The sequence below is a fragment of the Crocuta crocuta genome, unplaced genomic scaffold, assembly GCF_008692635.1.
Source record: "Crocuta crocuta isolate KB4526 unplaced genomic scaffold, BGI_CrCroc_1.0 scaffold70, whole genome shotgun sequence".
NCBI classification, from domain to species: Eukaryota; Metazoa; Chordata; class Mammalia; order Carnivora; family Hyaenidae; genus Crocuta; species Crocuta crocuta.
This window is the reverse complement of record NW_027528417.1, coordinates 18,590,929-18,618,141: the sequence shown is the minus strand read 5'-3', so window position 1 is coordinate 18,618,141 and position 27,213 is coordinate 18,590,929. Positions and strand designations below refer to the sequence as shown.

General features: G+C 34.3%; 1 protein-coding gene across 1 annotated transcript in view; it reads left to right on the top strand.

Annotated features, from left to right (window-relative positions):
* Nucleotides 1-27,213, top strand: part of ATP11B (ATPase phospholipid transporting 11B (putative)) — a 128,176-nt gene that overhangs the window by 79,279 nt on the left and 21,684 nt on the right. Inside the window, exons 19-26 of the mRNA XM_077754583.1 lie at nucleotides 696-899; nucleotides 5,452-5,605; nucleotides 6,815-6,917; nucleotides 10,427-10,572; nucleotides 11,979-12,038; nucleotides 13,597-13,724; nucleotides 14,762-14,900; nucleotides 26,658-26,723. Of these exons, the coding sequence (XP_077610709.1) occupies nucleotides 696-899; nucleotides 5,452-5,605; nucleotides 6,815-6,917; nucleotides 10,427-10,572; nucleotides 11,979-12,038; nucleotides 13,597-13,724; nucleotides 14,762-14,900; nucleotides 26,658-26,723 (1,000 nt within the window). The remainder of the gene's footprint in view (nucleotides 1-695; nucleotides 900-5,451; nucleotides 5,606-6,814; nucleotides 6,918-10,426; nucleotides 10,573-11,978; nucleotides 12,039-13,596; nucleotides 13,725-14,761; nucleotides 14,901-26,657; nucleotides 26,724-27,213) is intronic.

Genomic DNA, 27,213 nt, shown 5'->3' with positions numbered 1-27,213 from the left:
AATATCTTTATAAAATATAGCTCAGATAGTACCCGCATTCCAGGAAGACCTTTCCTTACCCCTAACAGGATTAAAAATTCTATTCTCTGTGAAGTATCCATGTTTTGTAGGTAGTTCTGTGTTGTTCTTGTGGCAGTATAATTATTTCTTCAAAGACTTTCTCCTGTGTTAGTTTGTGAATTCCTTGAGGCCTATTTAGTGTTTGTTCCTCACCATCTATCTCTGTAAGAGTGTTTGCAATTTTTTAAATTTAGGTTTTCATTTACTTTTCATTTGTCCTCATGAGATTTCTGAAGACTCACCTGAGGTTATGTCATTCTTTGTTCTCCACAACTTGATTTTTGAACTACTGATGTGAGAAGTTTTCTTAGAAAGAGCAATCTTCTAATTTCAAATTTAAGATTTTCTAATAAAATAAGAGTTTATGAAGACCATATACTTAGTTTGGTTCTATGAAAAACAACTTTGAAGATATATTCTTAAGGTATAAAGTTGTAGATGTTATGCTAACCAAATGATGACTTACTGTGTTTATTCTTGTTTCTTCCCAAATTAGGAAAAAATTGAATTATATCGCTGTACTATAACATTTTTAGGTCAGGGAGTCTAGAATTTACCTTACATATACTATGTGGTTTATAATTGAAATAGTCAAAGAAGTATTCTTACTACCAGTGTTGTTTTTTTATTTTCAGGCTACAAGATAGAGTTCGAGAAACGATTGAAGCATTAAGAATGGCTGGTATCAAAGTATGGGTACTAACTGGAGATAAACATGAAACAGCTGTTAGTGTGAGTTTATCATGTGGACATTTTCACAGAACCATGAACATCCTTGAACTGACAAACCAGAAATCAGACAGTCAATGTGCTGAACAATTGAGGCAGCTTGCCCGAAGGTAAGAATGTAATTATCTGGGTCATGAGTTCAGGGGTCAGCAAGCTATGGCTCATGGGTCAAAGATGGCCCACTCCCTGTTTTTTATAGCCTATGAGCTCAAAATAATTTTTATATTTTTAATGGGTGAAAAAAAATCCAAAGAAGAGTAATATTTTGATGTGAAAATTTATGAAATTTAAATTTACATGCCTCTAAATAAAGTTTTGTTGTAACACTGCCACAGTCATTCATTTACATATCATCAATAAAAGGTTTTGCATTTCAGCAGCACAGTTGGGTAGTTGTGACAGAGCCCTTAGGAAGCACTTTTATCGTTTCTCGCTGCTGCTTGATTTACTACAGGTCACAATGACACCATTCTAACTCAGTAGTGTTTTGAGTGCCACACATATTGCCCTATGACATTTTACTGTATTTTTATTAGTATTTATCCATCATGCTCAAACAAGAAAAGAAAAGTGGACTTGTAATATTAAACTTTTCATGCACAGTAGTGTTGATTGTTTTATTATCAAATTAGGAGTCATAGCACTGTGTTTATTACTCAGTGACACTTTAATATGCTACCTGTTTGAAAAGACATATTCAAAGATAAAATATAAAATCTCAATACAGATAGTTCCATTGTGTTAAAATATAAAATCTCATTATAGATCAGCATTAAAAGGTGGACATTTGCAATTGATTTTGATGATAGGGAACACTAACTTTTTTTTTTTTAATTTTTTTTTAATGTTTTATTTATTTCTAGGGGAGAGAGAGAGAGAGAGACAGCGTGAGCAGGGGAGGGTCAGAGAGAGAGGGAGTCACAGACTGAAACAGGCTTCAGGCTCTGAGCTGGCAGTCAGCACAGAGCCCGACGTGGGGCTCGAACCCATGAACCGCGAGATCATGACCTAAGCGAAAGTCGGACGCTTAACCGACTAAGCCACCCAGGCGCCCCAGGGAACACTAACTTTAAACCTCAATTAAGCAAAATGTTATTTCCCCTGCTTCCCCCCGCCCCACTAGAAAGAAAAGATTTCCATTCTTCTCACTGGTAGATTTGTATTACTTAAAAAATTATACTCAATTACTATTATTAAATATTTTTACTTGATCTATAAATTTTTTTTCAAAATCTGGTTCCTCTGTTTTAACATAAGTACCTTTATTAAATTCTCAGTTTAGCCTCTTGGCCCACAAAACCTAAAATTGAAGTATTTACTTCTTTCTCTTTACAGAAAACACTTGACAAACCCAGATCTAGTTCACATGACTAACTGGGAAATTAACATGCATTTTATTGTTCAGAGATAGTTTCATAAGTATTTATACTTTAAATTCATTCTTTGTTTTCTTTTTAATAGACAGATCAACTTTATTTAGGAGCCCCTTTAACAGATTAATTTTTCACAATGATTTCAGGATTGCTTCGGTGTAATCATTAGGGTTGTTCAGGCATCTCACAGGTACCTATCATTTGTGGCCTTGTGATGCTAATACAGAAAAACAGATCGGAAAAGATAATGCCTACAGTTTTCAATGTACTTTCAGAGCTTTATTCATATTTGTTATGCAGGCATTGATACGGTACTGAATTCTGGGTTTCATCAAAGAAAAACTTACTTGAGGGTGTTTCAAAGAGAGTACAACTCTGAGAAGGTTCTTTGCTTGAGTTCAAAAAAGCTGTTGATCTAGGTAATTACACTATACTTGGGGAGTAGCAACAACACCATTGTGGCTGCTTAAACATTTAAGTACCATAATGTCAACAAGAACTCCCTAACACATAAAAATTAATTTTTCAGAATCATTTACTTTATATATGCCTTCTAAAATATTAATTCTGTATGAAAGTAACATTTAAAAATACTGAAAATGAGGAAGATAATGGAATATAACATAATACAGCCATCTAAAGATAATTATTATTTGTATTTTATTCTTTAAGTGTTCTGTATATGTGCTTTTAGTGAATCTGTTAAGATTATCTGTATTGTTTATCTTCCTTTTGTACAAAAGCTATATTATAAAGTGAACATTATAGTCTTTTTTAAGGCTTCCTATGTGAAATTTATATTCTATTTTAGAGATACCATCTTTGGTAGATGGTATCTACCATGTAACTCAATAGGGTTCTGATTTACAGACTTCCAGGAAACATCTTTTCTAAAAATTTTTGGTGGAAAAAAGAATTCCGTTCTTTTGAAAGCTTTACTTTGTATACCCATTCCTTCACAAACCCATATTGGTGCTCTGCTATCTAGAATTTGGAACACAAAGTCATGTAAGGTATATTGTTTACTCTCAGAATACTTAACAGTGGTTGGGAAAACAGAAATCAATAATTGTGATGGACCTATCACAACTGGATTATAACAGGCAAGAACAGAAAATTGTTGGTAGACAAAAGAGGGAAACTTAGCCTAGACAACAGAGCTCTGTAGAAAAACTCAAGACTGTTGTCTCCTAAAAGAACTGTTAACTAGTCAGAGAGTAACACCAGCAAGCAAAAGGGGCAGCATATGCAAATTTCTAGAATGAGAGATGGACTCATTCAAGGAGTTGACAGTAATGAAGTATGGCCAGAGAATGCAGTAGATGGGAAGAGGGTATAGGAAATATTAAGACATGAGGCTACAGAGATGAACAGATGTACCTACTATGTGCCAGAACTGTGAGGTGCTTTCCCATATTTCGTAAATATTATCTCATGGATTGTGAGTTAATATGGTGACTTATAAAGAGGAAACTTAATTTAGTGTGCTTAGGATGGTTCCAGAGGAAAACTGATCTCTCCCACTCTTGGCTGCTACCCCTTCTTCTGAGTCATGGTTCTCGGGCAGTACTTAGACTGAATAAACACATTGGCGGCCACACGGTTGCTAAGTAAAGTTTGACCAGTAGGGAGGAAAAACAGTACCTTTCAGGTACAGGACAAGTAATTTAAAAAAAAATACACATTTTAAAAAATTTTATGTTGTAAGAGATAATTGTTTACCACTTATTTGTTACAATACAACACAGTAGTATTAGGCATACTGTGAAAGATACCATTTTGACTCATAAAACCTTTTTTATAAGACTAAAATCTATCAATTTATATTTAGTTTTTATAGTTTGTTGCTCATTTAATTGTTTTCTTACTTCTTATTTAAAAATGGAGACAACAGGGGCACCTGAGTGGCTCAGTCAGTTAAGCAAATCTGACTCCTGATTTCAGCACAGGTGATCTCACAGTTTGTGAGCTGGAACCTTGTGTCCCTAGCGATAGTCTCTGCACTGATAGTGAGGAGCCTGCTTGGGACTTTCTGTTGGCCCCTCCCCCACTTGCACGTGTGCACACTCTTTCTCTCAAAATAAATAAACTTAAAAAAGTAAAAATGGAGGGTTCAGTTACTATGGAAGACAATATGGAGGTTGCTCAAAAACTGAAAATAGAACTACTGTGTGCTCCAGCAATCCCATTTCTGGATATATATCCAAGGAAAATGCAGTTACTATTTGAAAGAAATATTTGCACCCCTCATGTTCATTGCAACATTATTCACAATAGCCAAGAATGGAAACAACCTCAGTGTCTGTTGTTGGATGAATGGATAAAGAAAATGTGCATGTGTATAAACACACACACACACACACACACACACACACACAGAGGAATATTAGCTGTAAAAAAGAAGGAAATTTTTTTGCGACAACATGGATGGACCTTGAGAGCAGTGTGCTAAGTGAAATAAGTCAGACAGAGAAAGACACAAATATATGTGAAATCTAAAGAAGCTGAACTCATAGAAACAGAGTAGAATGGTGATTTCCAAGGCTAGGGTGTAGGGAAAATGGGAAGATGATGGTTATGTAAGATGAATGAGTTCTGGGGTTCTAATGTATGGCACGGTAACTGTAATTAACAGTACTTACTGCATTATATACTTAAAAGTTGTTAAGAGAGTAGATCTTGAGTTTATCACCACACAAAAAGATGGTAATTACATGAGGGGATGGAGATGTACTCATATAGCATATACCAACAGGGAGATGCTATCCATGTTCCACCATAGTACTATCTGGCATTACTAGAATCCAGTGTAGATGTTAATACCAAAAACAGTTCTGATTCATTTATTCCTTCTTGCTCACATGGTAAATCTAGCTCATGAATTTTCCTGGATATTGTTGATTTCATTTGCTTTTTTAAATTAGTACTTCCTAAATGTATAACTAATAATTTTATATTTTTGCAAGATTTTTCATATACTTCAGGAGAATATCCTAAGAGTTATATGCTTTATAATTCCCATTTTAGAAGATATAGTTACTCAATCTGTATCAGGTCATTGCAAAATTGAATATCATCTGTTTTATTCATCATATCAGTCACTCTCAGTTTTGCTTAATCTCAGCTTTCAGGTAATATAACTCCATTTCTTCCCTGACATATCAGTTTTATAACAGTAAAGCCTGCGGGTAAATGGTCCATTTTTTTGTAAGAATTTTTTGTTTACCAGATGTAAATAAATAATGTGGTTTCAAAATATATTACAGAGAATATAATTATTTTCTCTTAGAATTAAAGAGGATCATGTGATTCAGCATGGGCTGGTGGTAGATGGGACTAGCCTGTCTCTTGCACTCAGGGAGCATGAAAAACTATTTATGGAAGTTTGCAGAAATTGTTCAGCTGTATTGTGCTGTCGTATGGCACCACTGCAAAAAGCAAAGGTATGTTTGTGTTGTAAAATGTTCCATAAAGATACTGAGAGCTAAAAGTAGTCTGTAAGGTTAATGCCTTATCTAGTCCTATTTGGTAGTATGCAGTATATGAATCTTACTAAGTCAGTCACTTCTCACATTATGAATTTTAACCATGTACATTAGACCTTTGGAATTTTCAGAATGAATATTAGTTTCAGCTATTCATAATGACCTACAAAGTCTTTGATGGGTGGCAGTTTGTGAATTTTCTGAGACACAAATTGAACTTTGATAATTACAGTTTCATAAGTTAGTACTTAACTGGTGAGGAAGTCTGGAAGATTTCTGTTCTGCAACTTCAGGTGGTTCTGTGGATCGCAGCTAATTTTTTATTATCATAAAGTGATAATTTTCTGTTAAAAGTGGCTATTAAGTGATAAAAAGTTAAAAGTAAAAAGTTAAAATGCCAACTATCTTGTGATTTGAAGCTGTATAGAGGAAATATTTAAAATTTTGGCTAAAAAATGAAAGGCTTATACAAATATTTTTTGTAATTCAAGATTTAAAATTTGGGCCTTACACTGTATCTTTCACAATTATCCTTTGAAATGCACTCCTACACACTGATTGTTTTTCATATGGGTCTAATAAATTACATCCAACATTGTTTTGGCTTCATGGAGTTTTATTAAAATGCCTGTATTATTGTAATACCCAGTCTATGGAGACTACAGTTGGAGATCAAATACAACTAATACCTAGGTTCTTTATAAATGTATGTTCAAGAATTCCAAAGAAACCTTTCTTTTAACTTTATTAACTTAAATCTTGATTGTGTTTTTAAATTTCTTAAATTTTATGACAAGAGAAAACAGTTACCTTCTGTCTATCAAATAGAAAGAATAATTACTTGAGAAAGAGAATATTTTGCCTGATAAAGTTCAATTAAGTATAATTTTTAGCACAGTTAATTATTATTAAACTTTTTACACATTTAAGCTGTATTTAAAAGAGACTTGCTTCCAATCATAAAATCCAAAGATAATATTCTCTTTTGCTGTGTAATTTCTGACAGACATTCTTAACATCTCAAAATATGAACCCCATTGCAAATTATTGTCTAATAATATTTTTTTCAATATTCAGCTGTTCTTGTAACAATCATTTTGATAAATGACTATATAAATACAAGAAAATTGAAATTTTATAATAACTAATTAGTTGTATGTCTTTCAGGTAATAAGACTGATAAAAATCTCACCTGAGAAACCTATAACATTGGCTGTTGGTGATGGTGCTAATGATGTAAGCATGATACAAGAAGCACATGTTGGCATAGGTGATTGATTTTTTCAATTTTTAAAATTGGTATAATTGGTGATTTTGAATTTTCCTTTTGTAGATTAAAATGCAGTATCAAATATATGCATACAATGTGGGAATATATCAGTGTATCTGCATCAGAAGTCCATTATAATTAAGTCCAATATTTAAGATATTTTAATTACAAATTTTCAAGGAAATAAATACCACATTAGTGAATTTTATCTCTGCCATTTCTCCTTCATAATAAAGTAACTTTATTTTACTTGCCATGTTTTACCTTTTGAAGTACTTGCTCACATTATTATTATAATTTTTAAGCTCTAAATTTGTGATTTACATAGTTGCCCTCATGGTTTCAGTTCTTTTAGAGTGTTATTATTTATTATCTTTTTCAGTCTAAAGATTCTGCAACTCATTCTAATGACAATTTTAGAAACAAATTATACCAAACTATTATAATAAATATGTTCAAATAATATTTCTTTTTATTTAAATGTTTATTTTTGAGTGAAAGAGAGAGAGGACGATTGAGGAAGGGGCACAGAGAGAGAGCCAGAGGATTCCAAGCAGGCTTTGTACTGACAGCAGAGAGCCCCATGTGGGGCTGCAATTCACGAAGAATTGCAAGATCATGACCTAAGCCAAAGTCAGACCGTAACTGACTGAGCCACCTAGGCACCCCTCAAATAATTTTCTAATTTAATAACCTTTGTTCTAATTTCTTTTCTATTTTTGCCTAAAATTTTTGTTGTGTTTAGAAGACTTACATCATTTTATTATATTTAAATTATCAATCATTTCCTATGTAAACTATATTCAGAGCTGCCTTCCTAAATAACTTTATTATGCAAATTCAGAAGCAAAGGAGAAAGGTATGAAGTTTTTTTAATGAAGGATAAAATTTTAGAGTTAGAAAAAAGCTAATTCCTCTTCTGGAATAACCTCTATAATGTCCTGTGATAGGTAGTTCTCAGGCATAATATTTGTAGAGTAAGTTCTCAAATCAATTCTTTACTCTGGGCTAATTAACTTTTCATTTTGAAAACTTAATTTTTTTTTAATTTGTGTACTGTTGTTTACCATAAATCTCCATAATAATTTGATCATAACTTCCTATACCTTCCTATTAAAGCATAAAAAGATACAATAGTTAAAACAGTTTGATTCTAGTATGGTAAAGGAAAGACCAGTGAGTAGAATAGATCAAACATCTGGAAATGTAGTTTTTAAAAAAGGAGATGTTTCAAATACATAGGGAAACAAATTATTTGATAAAGAATATTAATATAACTGATTTGGTATTTGGGAGGAAAAAAAAGTTGGGTCCCTTTCCACTGCTTAGAGCCAAATAATTAGAATGATTAAATATTTAAAAAACTTGAAAGAGCACAAAAAGTAATGGAGAAAAATATTTAATGAGTAATCTTGTAATTTCAGGTATGGAAGGATCTAATTTTCAGTAAAAAAAAAAAAAAAACAGGGTACTGTAAAGGGAATAATCAGTCTGTCTGGCATAAGTAAATACACTCAAATTCAAATTTTAAACATGAAACTAGTAACTAACATTTTCATGTGTGCCTGGGTAGCTCATTCAGTTAAGCTTCTGACTCTTGATTTTGACTCAGGTTATGATCTCATGGTTTGTGGGATTGAGACCTGTTTGTGGGATTGAGACCTGCATCAGTCCTTGTGCTAATACCACAGAGCCTGCTTTGTATTTGATTTCTTTCTTCCGCTCTCTCTGTCTCTTTCTCTCTTCCCCTTGCCAACTTTCATGCACATGTGTTCTCTTTCTCTCTCTCTCTCTCTCCCTGTCTCTCTCTGTCTCAAATAACATTTTTTAAAAATTAAAATGAGTATTGAATACATGAAAAAAGTGTTCAGCTCACTAAAAATTTAAAAAATGCAAGTTAAAATTACCTGTCCGATGGGCAAAATTACAAAGACAGGTAAAACTTGGAATTGGCAAAGGTTAAAATTAGCACATCTTCATGTACAGTATTAGTGGGAGTGTAAATCGGTATATCCTGCATTATTATGTCTGATAGAATTTTAAATGTGTGCCTGTTGACCTAGCAGTTAGAAATCTAGAAATTTCTTTTAAGAAAATGAATAAAGGGACACCAGGGTGTCTCAGTTGGTTAAGCGTCCAACTCTTGATTTCAGTTCAGGTCATGATCTTGAGGATTTTGACATCAAGCCCCATATGTGGCTCCACACTGACTGTGGAGCCTGACTGTGTGGAGCCTGCTTGGGATTCTCTCTCTGCCCTTCCCCCCACGCATGCAAACTCTCTCTCTCAAAATAAATTAAAAAACATGTTTAAGAAATGAATATATTCACAAAGATGTTATAAAAACTGTCCAAAATGTATTAAGTGACAGTAGCAGATTACAAAACAAATAATCTCGTTTTGTTCATTTGTTTGTATATATATTAAATACACGCCAAAAAAATGCAGATGGGAAAATTCTTAAATGTTATAGACCCAAAATAATGGCCTTCTCTAGATGTTATGAATATAAGTGATTATCTATGTGTATCTAGCCATTTTGGATTTTTTTTCCTTTTATTACCCAAGTAAAAAATTACAGTTTTGAAAAATGATTTTTCACAGCTGCTTCCAGATTGAAAAAACGATTAAGTTATGAGTGTGCTAGCTTTTCTCACTATTAATTACCTATGCAAGAATGAATTTTCAGCAACAATGCATACAGTTTTTTTAAAAAGTGTATTTATTTTGAGAAAGAGAGTATGTTGGGGAGGGAGAGGAAGAATCGCAAGCAGGTTCTGTGCTGTCAGCATGGAGCCTGACAAGGGGCTTGATTCCAGGAACCATGAGATCATAACCTGAGCCAAAATCAAGAGTCTGATGCTTACCAACTGAGCCAATCAGATGCCCTCAATGCATACAATTTTTTAAGTCTTCATTTGCTCTGTTTATTAGTTACATTTATTGAAACATTTCATGCCTGTTAATCCAGTAATAAACAAAATCAGGGCTTCCATTTTAAATAATAAAGTTCAGTCAGTATATAAAGAGCACATTTTATTTGACTTATGTGCAAAAGTTTTAAAACCATTAAATTTAATGCTTGTTTTTGCTAGGTTCAAATCATTCAATTTGGATATTTTGATGTTCGTTGGAAATAAGAAAGTTAAAGCTATTTTGCAGCATTCTCTCCATTAGAAATCTATTAACTAGTACTTTGTGTCTGTTAGTATAAACTTGATATTCTTATTAGATCCTTAACTTTCAATATTATTTTTATATTAATTGTATGATATTCTGAGTCTTTGACGCTTGATGTTACATGCCTGTTATGTATTGTAGCTTTGTTTTAATTACGTATTTGATTTAAGTGGAACAACCTTTTGGGAATCTACTATCCACTCTATACTATGATATAGTGATTCCAAGTCCGGGTACAACTGCTATAGATAATTAAGATATTTGCAGTTAAATCAGTAAAATCACACTTCTCAGTTATTAGTGAACCTGCCTTTTTGTCTTTATTACAGGAATCATGGGTAAAGAAGGAAGACAGGCTGCAAGAAACAGTGACTATGCAATAGCTAGATTTAAATTCCTCTCCAAATTGCTTTTTGTTCATGGTCATTTTTATTATATTAGAATAGCCACCCTTGTACAGTATTTTTTTTATAAGGTGAGTTTCATGGAGATATAATCATTTATTGACAGTAATTTAACATTTTAATTTAAGGTATATGATTGCCATTCAGATTATTCTTGTAAGTTGTTTCTATAAGTAAAAATAACTTATGAAATATACTTTGGTTATTGTTATACATCTAATGTGTGCTGACAGAAGGCAATCAGCGTTGCTGAGCCCAGGTGCAGGTGGTAGCACTGACTGGAAAGGGACGTAGGAGAGCTTTGCATGAAGGAAGAGCTCTCCGAATTGATTGTGGTAGTGGTTACAGGAGTGCATAAATTTGTCAGTATCAAAATTCACACTTAAAATTGATACGTTTTATTCTGTGCAAATTAAAATGTAATTAATTTGATTTCTTTCGTGTTATTTTTTCCTGAGCCAATAATAAGTTTTAATTTAAGTCCAGTAGAGTGGTTTCAAGCAGAGGTTCTTCATCTTTCTTGTGCCAAGAATTGACCTTTTGGTAGTCTAGTGAGATGTATAAACTACTATGAGAGGGGTTTTATATGCATAAAGTAAAATACCTTTTAGGTTTACAAGGAAACTATGTTGAAATACCGTTCTATCTCAACCCTTTTGGGGAAGGTGAACCTCAAGGGAACCCATGCTAGGAGGTCCTGACTGCCAAGACATTTAATACAATATAGGGTATTCTATATTGTATATATTCTATAAATAATATTTATAAGCCAATGAAAGAACACACATAGATTTCATATTGCTAATAAAATGATGGCAACTTTATTATAGCTTATTTCTACCTTATTTTAGCTTTTCTATCGTATCATAGCTTTTACTGTGATACAAGTATGTATATTGAAATGGATTTTCATAATTCCATTATTTTAAATATTTTTATTTTAAAGCTATTATGCCCTAAAGTTTAAATGTTTATTTTTTTTTTTCAGAGAGAGAGAGAGTATGAGCAGGGAAGGGGAGAGAGAGAGAACGAGGGAGTGAGAAAATCCCAAGCAGACTCTGTGCTAACAGATGTGGGGCTAGAACTCCCAAACCGTGAGATCATGACCTGGGGATGAAATCAAGAGTTAGATGCTTAACCGACTAAGCCACCCATATGCCCCATAGCCCTATAGTTTAAATAAACCATACTTATTGTATTATATATGAAAACTATTGAATAATAGCTGGAAGGTTGTAAATTCAGAATTATGGCATTGCTTAGCAATAAGAGCCCAAGGTATTTTCATTCTGACATTTGAAGTGCTGCTTAGAACTCTTTTAGACATTTTTAAACAATGGGACAAGTTCCTATGAGCAGATCTTCTACTTACCATATCAGAAATTGTGTTTCTTGACTCTTTAATAACCGTTCTTGGAAATTATTTCCCTTTTAGACCCAAATATTTTAATTATTTCCATTTAATCTTGTTTTCCAGAATGTGTGCTTTATCACACCCCAATTTTTATATCAGTTCTACTGTTTGTTTTCTCAACAAGTAAGTAAATAGAAGCTTCTGATTCATTCTTTTAGAATAAGGTCTCTGTCTTCAGTTTTTGATAGATACTTGGAGGGACTTTTTACATGTTTTCCTAGTCCTGCAAATAAATAGACAGTACTTCCCCTAATTTAATTAGTGTATTTGGTGAGTATAAAATTAATAATATTTATTCTGATTTTCAAAAAGTTTGAAGTGACTGTTAATACCAAAATGTATTTTAATTCTGGATGCTTTCTAAAAAATAAATGTTAACTCTTAACAGCTTCTGTGAGAATTGTGGTAACTTTTTCAACTTACATGTGATACTTCTGTAAGCTCTATATCAGGCCATGTCAGAGTAACTATTGGAGGATTACCTCATTATTTATTTTTTTTGACTGACAGAATTTATTTGGATTGGGAAGGAAGTTTAGTGATTGAGTCCTAGAATGACATAAAGACTTTATCTTAGAAGCTAGTTCTAAATAACTGATAGAGGCCACCAAGAATGCTACTTTGAAAAGGGTTCTGAAGCTATAGGCTCAGAGAAAAAACTCTGTAATTGGGTAGTAGTAGCTGTAATGAACACATGTGGGTCTTTGGTTGTACACATGTCACATATTTGCCATCTACTCTGTTTTATTTTGTAGAAAATGAAATTGAAATCCACAGAAATTAAGTAACTTGCCCAAGATCACATAGTTACGAAGTTAATAACTAAACCATACTAGGATCTACTGCTTTAGACCAGTTTTCACAAACCACACTACATCTCTGATTGAGATATTTGTCCCAATTTATTGATATAATAAGAGCCTAACTATCTTAGGATTTTCTTGAGTTGTCTCTATTCCAATCACTGTTTTTGCTTCCATTTACAACTTGTAGCTCTCAATTTCAAATATCTGCTTGGGCATTGATTGCCAGTAACAACGTTTGCTTACTTGAATGAATTATAGAATGCTATAAGAGCATATGATAAGGAGACCTAATCTATTTTAATTAGGTTTTTAGAGACTTTACAGTATAATTTGAGACAGTATTAATAAAAACAATACATGAAATTTAGGCAAGGTGCTAGGCATTTAGTACCAATAGTAGCACATACAGCTGTTTAGAAGAGGAAGCTTTATCATCAAGGATTTGAGCCAGTGTTTAAAGTTTCATGGGTCATACCTTAAAGGAAATGTAGGACTTAGATAGGAAGACAGAGCCATAAAAGCAAAACTGTATGTGTACCCTACCAAAGGAATAGTAAAAAGCCTAAGATGCATGTAGGAAAATTGTGTAAAACAACATCACAGTGACCAAATTGTGGAGAATCTTGAAGTGTAGCTCCAGTTCCACATCACTTGACATAACAAACTGTTCCATTTCCCACAAAGAATATAAACCTAGGAATGTTAATATGATTGTGTCTATATAAGAAACAAATTGGGATTACTAAATTGGATTTTTGTGTAAATTGACAAAGCTATCTAATTTTTATGCTTATATCTAGTAGGCTTCTTTATGATCATATACATAACTAAGCACAGTTTAGAATCTCAAAATTCCCACCAATTTCTCTTTCTAGACACTGTATGACAGCGTATACTTGACTTTATACAATATTTGTTTTACTTCCCTACCTATACTAATATATAGTCTGCTGGAACAGCATATAGACCCTCATGTATTACAGAGCAAGCCTACACTCTATCGGTAAGTATTTTCCTATATTAAATGTCCATAACACTTCTGAATACAAATAATAGTTACCAATTTTTGAAAGCATCTTATAAATAAGCAAATATATTAGGTAGTGTCACAGTGATTAATATTTTACTAAGGAAAGTAGTTTATGGTTTATAATTATTGGATATCAAAGAAAAAATTTAGTAACTTTCCCAGTGTTTTTAGAAATGAACACTTTTGTACTAGGAATGCATTGGACAGTTTTGTAATTTGCCTTTACTGTTGCAGACCAGTAATATTCCATTTTATGTGCACAAAAAAATTTACCCAGTAATTGGTTGTCTCCAGAGTTTCTAAAAAATTAGTTTTCCAGCATTGACAAATAAATGAGTCATAATCAATGCAAAATGCAGGGTTGAGGACATTAATTCCCATTCCAGATCTTCTGGGTTATCCCTGCTTCCCCAGAACCAAGTAAGTAATCACAGAGATATGGAACTATTCCTGAGGACCAGCTTATGGTTCCCACATTAACCTGATGTCCACTCTTAAAGAGGTATTCAGTCATCCAGAAATGGCAGTAACTCAATTTGATTTCCCAGGATATGTGGGACTGAGCTTGACCTAAGATTAACACAGACTATTGTTCTTATATAAGCCTTTGGTGGATATGAAATTGATTAGGAGCCTCACTGTTGAACCAAACTCAAACAACTGCACTAAAAAGAGATAACCATAGTGGCATGACTGAATGTTTACAACAGAAAATACCAGAGACATCAACTTTTCACAAACTGAATTATTATGCCTATATCATGTTTTTTCTAAATGAGAAAATGTATTTGAATATATTATATGAACTGTAAGCTGTTACACAGATGTATATTAAAAGTAGTAATTTTTAAATTCAGGTGTATACTTCTAATATTTTTAAGCAATTTTAAATTAAATATCCATCTTGTTTTTTAGTTATAAAATTGTAATAATTTAGTAGGTAAATAATGAATATGAACCTTAACATGATCCTTTTTCTCTCTCTCTTTTTTATTTTTTTAAATATACAGAGACATTAGTAAAAACCGTCAACTAAGCATTAAAACATTTCTATATTGGACCATATTGGGTTTCAGTCATGCCTTTATTTTCTTTTTTGGATCCTATTTTCTAATTGGAAAAGATGTATCTCTGCTTGGAAATGGCCAGGTAAAATATATCATTTTTTAAAGAATATTTGTTAATAACTTCATTTAACCTGATCTTTGATAACTTTCTCTCATTAAAAAAAAAAAGTAAAATTCAATTCAAATTATAAAATTGTAGGTATTAAAGTGCAGTTATAAAAATATTTCAAATAAAAGTTAAAAGCATTACTATATAGTCTTAATATGAAACTCAAGTTACTAGGCAGTTTTGCTATTCAGAAATTAATTCACACAAGGGGATATATCCTTGCATGCTATTCACTTCAGTATTGTGTTTAAATAATGATTACTGCTTATTTAGTGCTTACTGTTTTGCTGAGTGTTTTACATGCTCCATCTCCATTAATCCTAGTGATAATCCTCCTGGAGAAGTATTGTGATTCACATTTTTCATATGAGAAATGAGGACCTAGTATTTAGTTTTTTGCTTTTAATTTGTGATTTTTTTTTTTTTTTTTTTTTTGGTATGCCTGGGTGGCCATTGTTACTCTGTCCTGATTGGAGAGCTCATTTGGCTTCTGGCTGAATTAGACCTCTCTTTCTAGGTTTAGTTAGATGAGTTAGGAGGAAAGGAAGTGACAGCAATGGTACTGTGATAAATTGGAAATGCTTGTCACCTTTAGTTTCCCTTTCCCACTGGCAGTACTTAAGCATTGCAAAATATATTTTGAGACCCAGATATACAAGATTTACAACTGGGAGAATATGAAGTTTTATTTATTAAGGATCAAGCATATCTGTGTACTATACTAGGTTCTGGATATATGAAATTAACTAAACATGCTTGGTCATGGAGCTTAGAGTCGTGTCAGATACAAAAAATATGCAAATAAAATAATAAAATATCCGAGTGCAATGAAGGAAATGGATTTCAATTGTAGAGAGGTTGTTTGTTTTTTTTTTAATTTTTTTAATGTGTTTTATTTATTTCTAGGAGAGAGAGAGAGACAGCGTGAGCAGGGGAGGGTCAGAGAGAGAGGGAGTCACAGACTGAAACAGGCTCCAGGCTCTGAGCTGGCAGTCAGCACAGAGCCCGACGCGGGGCTCGAACCCACGAACCGCGAGATCATGACCTAAGCGAAAGTGGGACGCTTAACCGACTAAGCCACCCAGGCGCCCCTGTAGAGAGGTTTTTTAACTGAATATTCCTTTAGGATGTATATTCCTTTAGGATGTAGTACAGGAACATACATAGCACTGCCACTTCACTTTTGAGGACATGTTTAGCCTGATTTGGACAAAAATAGGATCTTATTTTGTATACTGTAAAGATTATAGCACTCCCCAAATACTACCTTTTATTGAGTTATTTCTTTGTGCCAAGTGTGCGTGTTAGCTTATTAAATTATAACTCTGTGAGAAAAATATCCTTACTTTTTACATATTAGAAAATTAACCTTGGAGAGGTTAAGAAACTTGCCTCAGGTCACACAATAAATAAATTATAAGAATGGAATTCAAATCAGATCTCTGTGACTTCAAAGCCTGTGTGCTTAGCCATGATCCTAAGTTCCTTTGAGAAACAAGTTATTAGTCCAGTGCCTTTCTGCACAATAGTGCCCCCTGTGCAAGGACCATCACACGTACAGATAGTGAGTATGCCCATTGCTACCTGAAATATTAGGGTGAAAACCGAACAGAAGGTTTGAAAAGTAGAAGGAACATGTCATCCATAAAAGAAAATTAATTTTTTTCTTGCTAGTTACTACTTTGTTCCTGATTTTAAAAGTAATATGTGTCCATTAAATTTGAAATACATAGGAAAAAATATTTTGAAAAAAATCACCAGGGCCCCTGGCTGAGTCTGTCAGGAGGGCGTGCTAGTCTTGATCTTGGGATTATAATAAATTTGAGCCCCACGTTGGGTATAGAGATCACTAAAAACAATTTTTAATCTTTAAAAGACATCACTTATTGTCCTTCTACCTCATCATTACTTCTATGATTTTAACATGTTTTCAGACATTCCTTTTTATCTTTTGCCATTTTCCGTTAACCTCATAATTTTTATCCCCCTATTTCTCAATGATATCCTTACTGTAGTTCTCCCTTTATTTTTTTTTAATATTTTTATTTATTTCTAGGAGAGAGAAAGAGACAGCGTGAGCAGGGGAGGGTCAGAGAGAGAGGGAGACACAGACTCTGAAACAGGCTCCAGGCTCCGAGCTGGCAGTCAGCACAGAGCCCGACGCGGGGCTCGAACCCACGAACCGCAAGGTCATGACCTAAGTGAAAGTCGGACGCTTAACCGACTAAGCCACCCAGGCGCCCCTGTAGTTCTCCCTTTATTAAAGCCTAAGTGATTTTTTAGAAATATTTTTTCATGGCTGCATATGTTTTATTATATGTCAGAATTTAAGAATTCTGAATTTCAGAATTTATTTATTCTGAAAAGTTAGTTTCCATGNAGTGTAGGAGGGTGCCCGTTTCTCCACATCCTCGCCAGCATCTAGAGTTCTCTGATTTGCTCATTTTAGCCACTCTGACTGGCGTGAGGTGATATCTCAGTGTGGTTTTGATTTGTATTTCCCTGATGAGGAGGGATGCTGAGCATCGTTTCATGTGTCTGTTGGTCATCTGGATGTCCTTAAATTTGTTTCTTATGTTTAGTGACTCTTTTAAAATTAAATCTTAAGCATGCTGTATACAAAGACAAAATCTTAATGAAGATTTTTTTCTTTACCATGTATTAATTATTGGTTTCTTTTTTTCTTTTGTAACTCAATTTGTAAATCATTAATTTTTCCCCCTTTTAGCCTAATTGTTCTACCACTCAGATAATTACCACTAGAAACTAACCTGCTACCACTCCCTGCCACCAGTACTATGCACAGTGGAAAAGAAGGACACATTGGAATCAGCTGAAATGGCTCCACAACCTGACACCTGAAATAAACATTTGAGTGATTTGGGATGAGTTAGGTAACCTCTCAGTTTCCTCACCCACAGAATTATAGGAGCAGAATCCCTACTTTATAGGCTTGCCGTGAGGATTATTAGAGAGAGAGAACATTAGGCACAGTGGCTAGCATGTACAAGTACTCAGTCAGTCTTGACAGTGTTAGTTGTTATTTTTACCATCCAATAAGTATTTTGAAGATGCTGTTGTTCCCAATCCCAACTGATCTACTTCTCCCAGAATCTCTTTCCTCTTTAAATGTGTAAGTTAAAGTGTCCTTGCTGGCTCTCTCAGAATGTGCTTGTTTTAGTTCCAAGCCATTGTTATATTTCATCCCTGGAGCATCTTGCCTCTTTCTCCCAAAGTCTCTCTTAGGACCGTCTGTCCTTTGGGGCTGAGCCCGGAGAGCTCTGTCCTTTTGCTCGAGCCCCTCTTATGTCTTCCTATACTGACAACCTTTTTAGACATCTAGCTCCTGTCCCATTGTTCAACACTGGATGTGTTGATGGTTTCTGTTTTCCAGTTAATTATTCTTGTATGCCCAAGAAATCTACCAACAGTTGAAAGCCTGAAGTAGAAAACATTAGGGGGAAGTGCTGGGAAGAAGAATAGCTGGAGATAAGGATGAAAATAAGTGATCCTGAGAGAGGAGCAGGAGAAAGAGTTGAAATAGTGTGGAGTCCAGGTAGAGCAGGACAGTTCAGGGAAGTAAAGATACCATTCTTTTTTGTATAAGGGTCTAGCAGTATCATGAATATTAGAGGGGTACATTTTCAACAAATATTTTTGAAGTATTCACTCATTCTTAATTTCTCTTTAACTTAGGGAAGAACTACTCATTTTTCATATATTCACAGATCTTTTTAACAAGACTTCCTTTCCCTTAGTAAAATACAAGAGCCCTGATAAATTTTCTCTGCGATTTGGAAGAAGTGGAAGTATATGATATAACTGGATACTTGTGTGTGTGTGTGTGTGTGTGTGTGTGTCCAAAAACTGCTTTTCTATGGGCAGATCTTTACCTTCACAGCACCATTTAAAAATAACAGTGACTAATTTTTAATTATTTTTCTCCAAAACAGTAGAAGAACTTAAATTCATGTAAAATTTGCCTAGCCTTATGCAGGCTTAAGATACTCTTAGTGTTTGGAATATGAGTTAAAACCTGGGGCTTATCTTACAGTGTAGTGGTATCATTGCAAACATTTGTCCAGAAGTCACAGATTAGTAATTTGGTGGATATATTGCATGGGTGATCTTTTCATTTTATTTTCAAAACTAAAAATGAGCTTAACATAAAACTTTAAATTATTTCTGTAATCCAACATAATCAACTTTTTTGGTGTTTTTAAACATACTTCATGGAAAAGTATAATCACCGTTTCTTTTTAAAGGATTTTGACAAAAGTTAAAATTATTATAAAATATTTGTTAGAGATCTTGATGTAACTTTATTTTTGAAGAAGCTTTGGTTTTTTTTTTAAGTTTTTTATTTTGATTCCACTTAGTTAATATGCAGTGTTATATTAGTTTCTAGTGTGCAGTATAGTGATTCAGCAATTCCATACATTGCCCAGTACTCATCACAACAAGTGCCCTCCTTAATCCCCATCATCTATTCAACCCATCTCCCCACTCCCCTCTCTTCTGGTAACCATTAGTTTGTTTTCTATAATTAAGCATACATTTCTTGATTTGTCTCCCTCTCTTTTTCACTTTGCTTGTTTGTTGTGTTTCTTAAATTACATGTTATGAGTGAAATTAGAATGCTGAGTGAAATTAGAATGCTAAGTGAAATAAGTCAGTCAGATATATAACTTAAAAAAATTTTAAGCCCTCCAGGGGAACCTGGCTGGCTTATTAGTAAGAAGAGCATGTGACCCTGGATCTCAGTGTCATGAGTTTGGGCCTCACATTGGGTATACAGATTACTTAGAAATATAAAAAAATGAAATATAAAAAATAAATTCAAATGAATGAATTAAAATTTTAAGTCCTCCAAAAATAATGAAAACTGACTTCCATTAAATCATTTTAAAAACACCTTGAGTTGTATTTGTCATACAGAAAACTACGCGTATTTAAAAACAGATAATTTGATACTTTTTAGAAAGTCTTTATTTTAATTCCAGTTAGTTAACATACAGTGTTATATTAATTTCAGGTGTGCAAACAGTGATTCCTTATGTCACCCAACGCTCATCACAAGTGTATTCCTTAATCTTCATCACCTATTTAATCCATCCTCCCACCCACCTCCCCTCTGATGATCATCAGTTTGTTCTCTATACAAAAGAGTCTGTTTCTTGGTTTGTCTCTCTCTCTTCCCTTTGCTCATTTGTTTTGTTTCTTAAATTCTCCGTAAGTGAAATCATATGGTATTTGTCTTTCTCTAACTTACTTCACTTAGCATTATACTCTCTAGCTCCACCATGTCGTTGCACATGACAAAATTTCATTCTCTTTTAATGGCTGAATATTTCATTGTATATATATACCATCTCTTCTTTATCTATTTTCAATCAGTGGACACTTGGGCTGCTTCCCTCCTTTGGCTATTGTAAGTAATGCTGCTGTAAACATAGAGGTGCTAATATGTACTCCACTCATTTTCAGTGGTCTGATATGAAAATGACAAACTAGGCAACTACTATTTAAAATGAGATCTGGCCCAAATAAGGGTTTTTTTTTTAATTTGCTTGTTCATTTTTGGTTTTGTTCTACTAAAGTGTACAAGGACTAAAAGAAAAATGTCTACAATTAATGATTTGTGCTCCTTATGAAATTATGCCCAGTTTGAAAAACTAAAATAACTGAAATTACAAAAATATAGGATTGGGAGAAAAAGGAAAAGTTTTTAGAGTATTCTAATTCTAGTTAGACTTCTCCAGTGATGTTGGAATTATCAGAGCCTCAGTACCATTCTAAAATATATATTGTACACTCTTCCACCACATTAAAAATTTAATAAGATAGAACATATTAAGGAGGAAAAAGTAAATCACCCCTTCATCAAACCTTCTAGGTCTGAACCATTTGCCTGATTAATTAGCAACTCAAGGTAGACTAAGGAGATGAAATTTCAGGTTGTAATTCTGAAAGAGAAAAATAAACTTTTTTTTTATACTGTTTACTATTTTTTCTTGAAATTATGATTTCTCCCCTTATTTCCTATCCTTAATTAATTTCTTTTTCATGCTATACACGTCATCAGCTATTGAAACCTAACCACCAAATGGTAAGAGCTCTGTGTTAAGACTGGAAATATATCATTTTGTATCTGTATTCCTCAGTGAATATAGTATCTTTTATTTCAATTTAAGTGATATAACCACTGTGATTACCAGTCAGGTCATGCAGTTAATTCCTATATGTAGATATAGATTTCTTTGAATAAAATGTTTTGTGACTAATAACAACTTTGATTATCTAATTCATTATAGAATTTCCCTGTATGTTCACTTATTCATGAGACAGATATTTAAAGCAGTGGTGATATTCCAGGCAATTGATAGAAAATGAAATTTAGTGTACATTAGAAGAGAACAGAAAAATATACTTTGTGGAGCACCTGGGTGAGTCAGTCAGTTAAGCATTCAACTTCAGCTCGGGTCATGATTTCGCAGTTCATGGGTTTGAGCCCTGCGTCAGGCTCTGTGTGTGTGTTCAAGCCCCAGGATGGGCTCTGTGCTGACAGCTCAGAGCCTAGAGCCTGCTTCGAATTCTTTGTCTCCCTCTCTCTTTGCCCCTCCCCCACTTGTGCTGGTTCTCAAAGATAAACATTAAAAAAAAAACTTTTTTAACAAAAAATATACTTTGCTTCTTATCGTGTCATCCAACAATTGATCAAATGTTTAAAATCTATAATAAAGAGAGTTTGTACTGGAGAACTAAACAACCAATTAAGGAAGGTAATTCTTTTATAGATCACTGTATAGTTAAGTTAAACCTAATACAAAAAAAGTTTTCATCTTTTGTTTATTCTTTAACTCCTTCTTGCCTCACCTAGGACTTTGCTCTTGCAATTATCTTTTCACCTTCCTTCATCATCAATCTGTCATCCTGTATTACATCACACCAGTCACCATACAAACATGCTAATATTTCCCATCTTCTAATAAAAACCACAGTTCCTTGAACTGCACGTTGCTTTTGCTGTATTTTTTGTGTATTTTCAGAGCAAAATTTAAAGAAGTTATTTTTTTTTTGCTATTTCTACTTCCTCTCTCCTCTTCTCCCTTGAACATACTCCTGTGGGGCTTTCGCTCCCAGAACTCTGTCAAAATCATGTTCTTTATGGTCGTCAGCCACCCCTACATTGTTAAATCCAAGAACATGTCTCAGCCCTTATAAACTCAACCACTGGGCACAATTTACTAAGCCTTCCTACCTGCTGCATTATCTTCTCTCAGCTTCTGTAACTTACTTTGGCTTCTTTACTGACTGTTTCTTTTCAGTCTTCTCTTCCTACCCTCAGAATCAGGGCTTCCCATTCTGCACTAATGATATTTTGAGCCAGATAATTTTAATTGTAGGAGTTCATCCTAGGAGTTGTAGGATGTGAAGCAGCATGCCTAGCTTCTACCCACTAGATACCAGTAGGATATATGCATGCACCCCTCTCCCCCAGTTATGACAAACAGAAATGTCTCCAGACCCAACCAAATGTCCCTTGGGTGGCAAAATCACCCCCACTTGAGAACCACTTTTCTAAAAAAAAATTTTTTATGTTTTATTTATTTTTGAGAGAGCGTGAGCAGGAGAGGGACAGAAAGAGAGGAATACACAGAATCCGAAGACAAGCTCCAGGCTCTGAGCTAGCTATCAGCACAGAGCCTGACGTGAGGCTTGAACCCACAAACCGTGAGATCATGACCTGAGCCAAAGCTGGACGCTTAACTGACGGAACCACCCAGGCACCCGGAGAACCACTTTTCTAAATAGAGCAGTGGGCCAGGGCTCAATGCTCTGACTTTTTTTTTTTTAATTTTTTAATGTTTTTTATTTATTTCTGAGAGAGACAGCATGAGCATGGGAGGATCAAAGCCAGAGGGAGACACAGAACCTGAAAGAGGCTCCAGGCTCTGAGCTAGCTGTCAGCACAGAGCTCCACACAGGGCTCGAACCCACGAACCGTGAGATCATGACCTGAGCCAAAGCTGGACGCTTAACTGACGGAACCACCCAGGCACCCGGAGAACCACTTTTCTAAATAGAGCAGTGGGCCAGGGCTCAATGCTCTGACTTTTTTTTTTTTAATTTTTTAATGTTTTTTATTTATTTCTGAGAGAGACAGCATGAGCATGGGAGGATCAAAGCCAGAGGGAGACACAGAACCTGAAAGAGGCTCCAGGCTCTGAGCTAGCTGTCAGCACAGAGCTCCACACAGGGCTCGAACCCACGAACCGTGAGATCATGACCTGAGCCAAAGTCTGATGATTGAGCCACCCAGGCACCCCTATTTTTTCTTCTTTATCTGTGTATAGAGTGAACTCCTTTTTCTCATCTAAATACTGCTTATATGCTGAGAACTCTCTGCCAGCTCTCCTTACATTCAAATTATTACCTTCTCCACTTAACAAATCACATCAAATCACATAGGACTCTCAGACTTAAGATAGCTAAACAGAACTTTATGTCTCCTACAGACCCATTCCCTTCCAGTTTTCTCTATATTAACAAATAGAACCACTTTCAGGCAAGTCTAGGAATCATTTTTTTTATTTCACTACTCTCACAGCTAATATGCAATTATACTGGTTCTAGTGTCACATATATCCTGAGTGTTTCTACTTCTCTCCACACCATATAGGTCCCACCATTTTTCTCCTGGACTGTAGTTACTGCCTCTGCCTCCTCCTGCTTCTATTATTGCCTTTTCTACTCTCTATTCACAAAGCAGCCTAGGTGGTCCTTTAAAAATGAAAATTTGATCATATATCTAATGACCTGCACAAAATCATCCAGTGATTTATTATAGTGTAAAAACAATTTTCATCAATCCTGACTCCATCTGCCTGTTGGACTGTTTTTCCTACCATCCTCCCTTTTATTCACTGTACTCTAGCCGTACTAACTGTCTTGTTCTTTAAACAGATCACTTTGTGCTCTTCAGTTAACACCTCTGCACTTGTTTTTTTCCTGTCTGGAGCCTTTCCACCCACGTGGGCATATGACTGACCCCCCTATTCATTCAGTTCTGCTGAAACATTACTAGTCGAATAGGCCTTTCAGCCCCACTCCAGTAACATATTATCTCCCTCACCTTCCATCTCTTTTTGACATCCACCTCCTCTTAACTTTTATTTTTCTTCACAGTAGTAATCTCTACCTGAAAGCATGTATTTTTAAGTTTGTTTATTATATGTCTCCTTCACTCTGTGTAAGCTTCATGAGGTCAGGAACTTTATCTTCTTACTGCTTTATTCCCTAGGTCTGGGATGATGCTTGGCATATAAAAGATGCTCAATTACCGTTTGTTGAGTATACAAATAGTGAATGATCCTTTGTAATTTGGCATACAAGTTTGACTTTATTAAATAAAGAGGTAACAAATTCAGCAGGAAGAAGTGATCCAGAAAACAGTTTGTGATAAAAAGGGTTTTGAGCATCTTTCTCTTCTGAATAGGGGTATATCCAAGTTTAGGAAAGTCTGAACATTACACATTTTGGCAGGCCCTCTTTAAGGGAAAAAAATACAACTATAAATGCAAACTTAACTGCACATAAATGTGTAACTGAGTGACATAAATAGCTCCATCCCCCTTAACCCAAGCCAATGCAATAAACCCAACTCAAATTCTCTGTAACCTGATTCTCAAAATGCCCTCTGCCACTTTACCGCCAACTGGCTCAAGCAGAAGTCAGAATGGAAAGACATCTTAACTGATTGATTTGAAATATATCACTTCTGTGTTGAAAAAGAAAACCAAATTAGGAGGCATCACAATCCTGGACTTTAGCCTTTATGATAAAGCTGTTATCATCAAGACAGTATGGTATTGGCACAAAAACAGACACATAGACCAGTGGAATAGAATAGAGAACCCAGAATTGCACCCCCAAATGTATGGCCAACTAATCTTTGACTAAGCAGGAAAGAGTATCCAATGGAAAAAAGACAGTCTCTTTAGCAAATGAAAAAGCAGTCTCTTTAGCAAATATCTAGAGAAAGACATCACGTTTTCACTTCTATGTAGAATTTGAGAAACTTAACAGAAGACCATGGAGGGAGGGAATGGGAAAAAATAGTTTCAAACAGAGAGGGAGGCAAACCATAAGAGACTCTTAAATACAGAGAACAAACTGAAGGTAATAAGTGGGCAGGAGAGAGGGGAAAATGGGTGATGGGCATTGAGGAGGGCACGTGTTGGGATGAGCACTGGGTGTTGTATGTAAGCAATGAATCATGGAATCTACTCCTGAAGCCAAGAGCACACTTTATATACTGTATGTTACCTAACTTGATAATATATTTAAAAAAAAAAAGTAAAGACCGATCTCAACAAAATATATTACTTAAGCTAATTTTACAAAACAACAACAAAAAAGACCATGTGAACGTGTTTCTACAGCCCTCTCTGTGGCCTTAAATGCAAGAGGGAGCCCTAAGTTCTCATCTCTTTTTAAGGAAGAAACTACTAGCTCTAAATCTGGGCCCAGCAAAACCAGATACTCACGGATAGACATGTGTGGTTGTTACCACCTCCAGGCACACGTTCCTTGGCTGCATCAAATATATGTCCCCAAAGCCCAGAAAGAGGTAACAAGCACGCCTCCAGGAGCAGAGCTGAGACCCATTAAGTATTTACAGGTCATTTCTAGGGATGATAAAATCAAGAAAATGAGGGTTTAATATGCCTTTTCCATTCATTTACTCTTGAAAATCAACTCCCAGCGTACTCTCAAATGAAGGAATATTCATTGACGTTTCATTATTGATGATAGTAGCTATTATTTTTTGGTTGCTTATTATCTACCTGGTAGCCCGTCATTTTTACATATCCTAATTCTTACAGAAACCTATGAAGTTCTTCCCCCATTTTACAAATTAAAAAAGATACAGACAGGTTAAGTAATGTTTCAAGTAAATAGCTGTTTATTCAGTAATTTTAAAAAAGCATTCTAATAATTTTTTAAACCAATGGTAAGAACTGACTCTTTCTATACTTAAATAACTTAAACTTCTGGTTCTGTTCTTATTTGTGGAAATTAAATCCTGACATGCTTTGGGGATTCTGCATTTTTAATAAGCCTCAGTAAGTTTTAGCTATAAATCCCAGAAGAATACTTTCTGACTCGCATTAACCACATTTTTACATAGGCTTCTTTGAGAATAATTACATTGGCCCCGATATTTCCTTACAGGTATTGGTTTTGTATGTAAATTTCTTTCCTCCTGCTCTCCTATGCAGTATCCAGAAATACAGTGTCAGGTGATCTGCCATAACTTCTGGTTGGAATGGTTTCGGAAGACAGTTGTGATTGAAGAGTTATCATTTTTATTGTGTGACACGAATAAAGCACTCACTAATAACTATCATTCTCACTAAAAACATCCTGTGTCACACAGTCTCAAAGCCATCTTTGGGTTTCTAATCTGATAATGTCATTCAAAGAATCACTTTTACATGACAGTAATAAACATAATCAATGCTTTCTGGTGTTTTTGTCATACTGCTTTAACTTTACAAATGTAGTTACAGATTTCAAATGTACCTGGCTTAAATAATGCAAGTGATTTTTAGTGAAGAATGAAATTACTCTTTTTTTTTTTTCACCTTACATCTAATTTAGCATCGTACTAATACACATAATGGAGTAATGGGTTTGTTTTTTGTTTTTTTGTTTTCTGTTTAGATGTTTGGAAACTGGACATTTGGCACCTTAGTTTTCACAGTCATGGTTATTACCGTCACAGTCAAGGTATGGTGCAGAGATTAGAAACCTAGACACATTTTGTATCTGTATAATTTACAGTTAATTTTGTTTTTTTTTAAACTGTAAGTAGATATTTTTCTCTTTTTACTTCTTTTTTAGTCATGATTTCACTGATTGCAATTTAAAAATTCATTTTAATTTTTATTTAAAAATTTAAGAACATTATTTTGGAAAGCTTCAGCTGACTTTTATGGTCAAATAAAGGTTAACCTCACAATATTCATCTCTGAAATTTTACTTCTCTGTATATAATGATAAATAACATAGGTTGTTTTAGTCCATGGGATAGAGAATAAAGTATTCATGAAATTTCAGTGCTACTTCCTCATAGAAGAAAAACATTATAAATTTGAAATTGTTCAATTTCATATGGACCCTTTCATTAATATTTATGTTCTGAGGGACTTTGCCATAGGAACCTTAGGTACTTACAGTTACTACTTTTTATTCTTGATTTTCATCTGAGAGGTTTGAT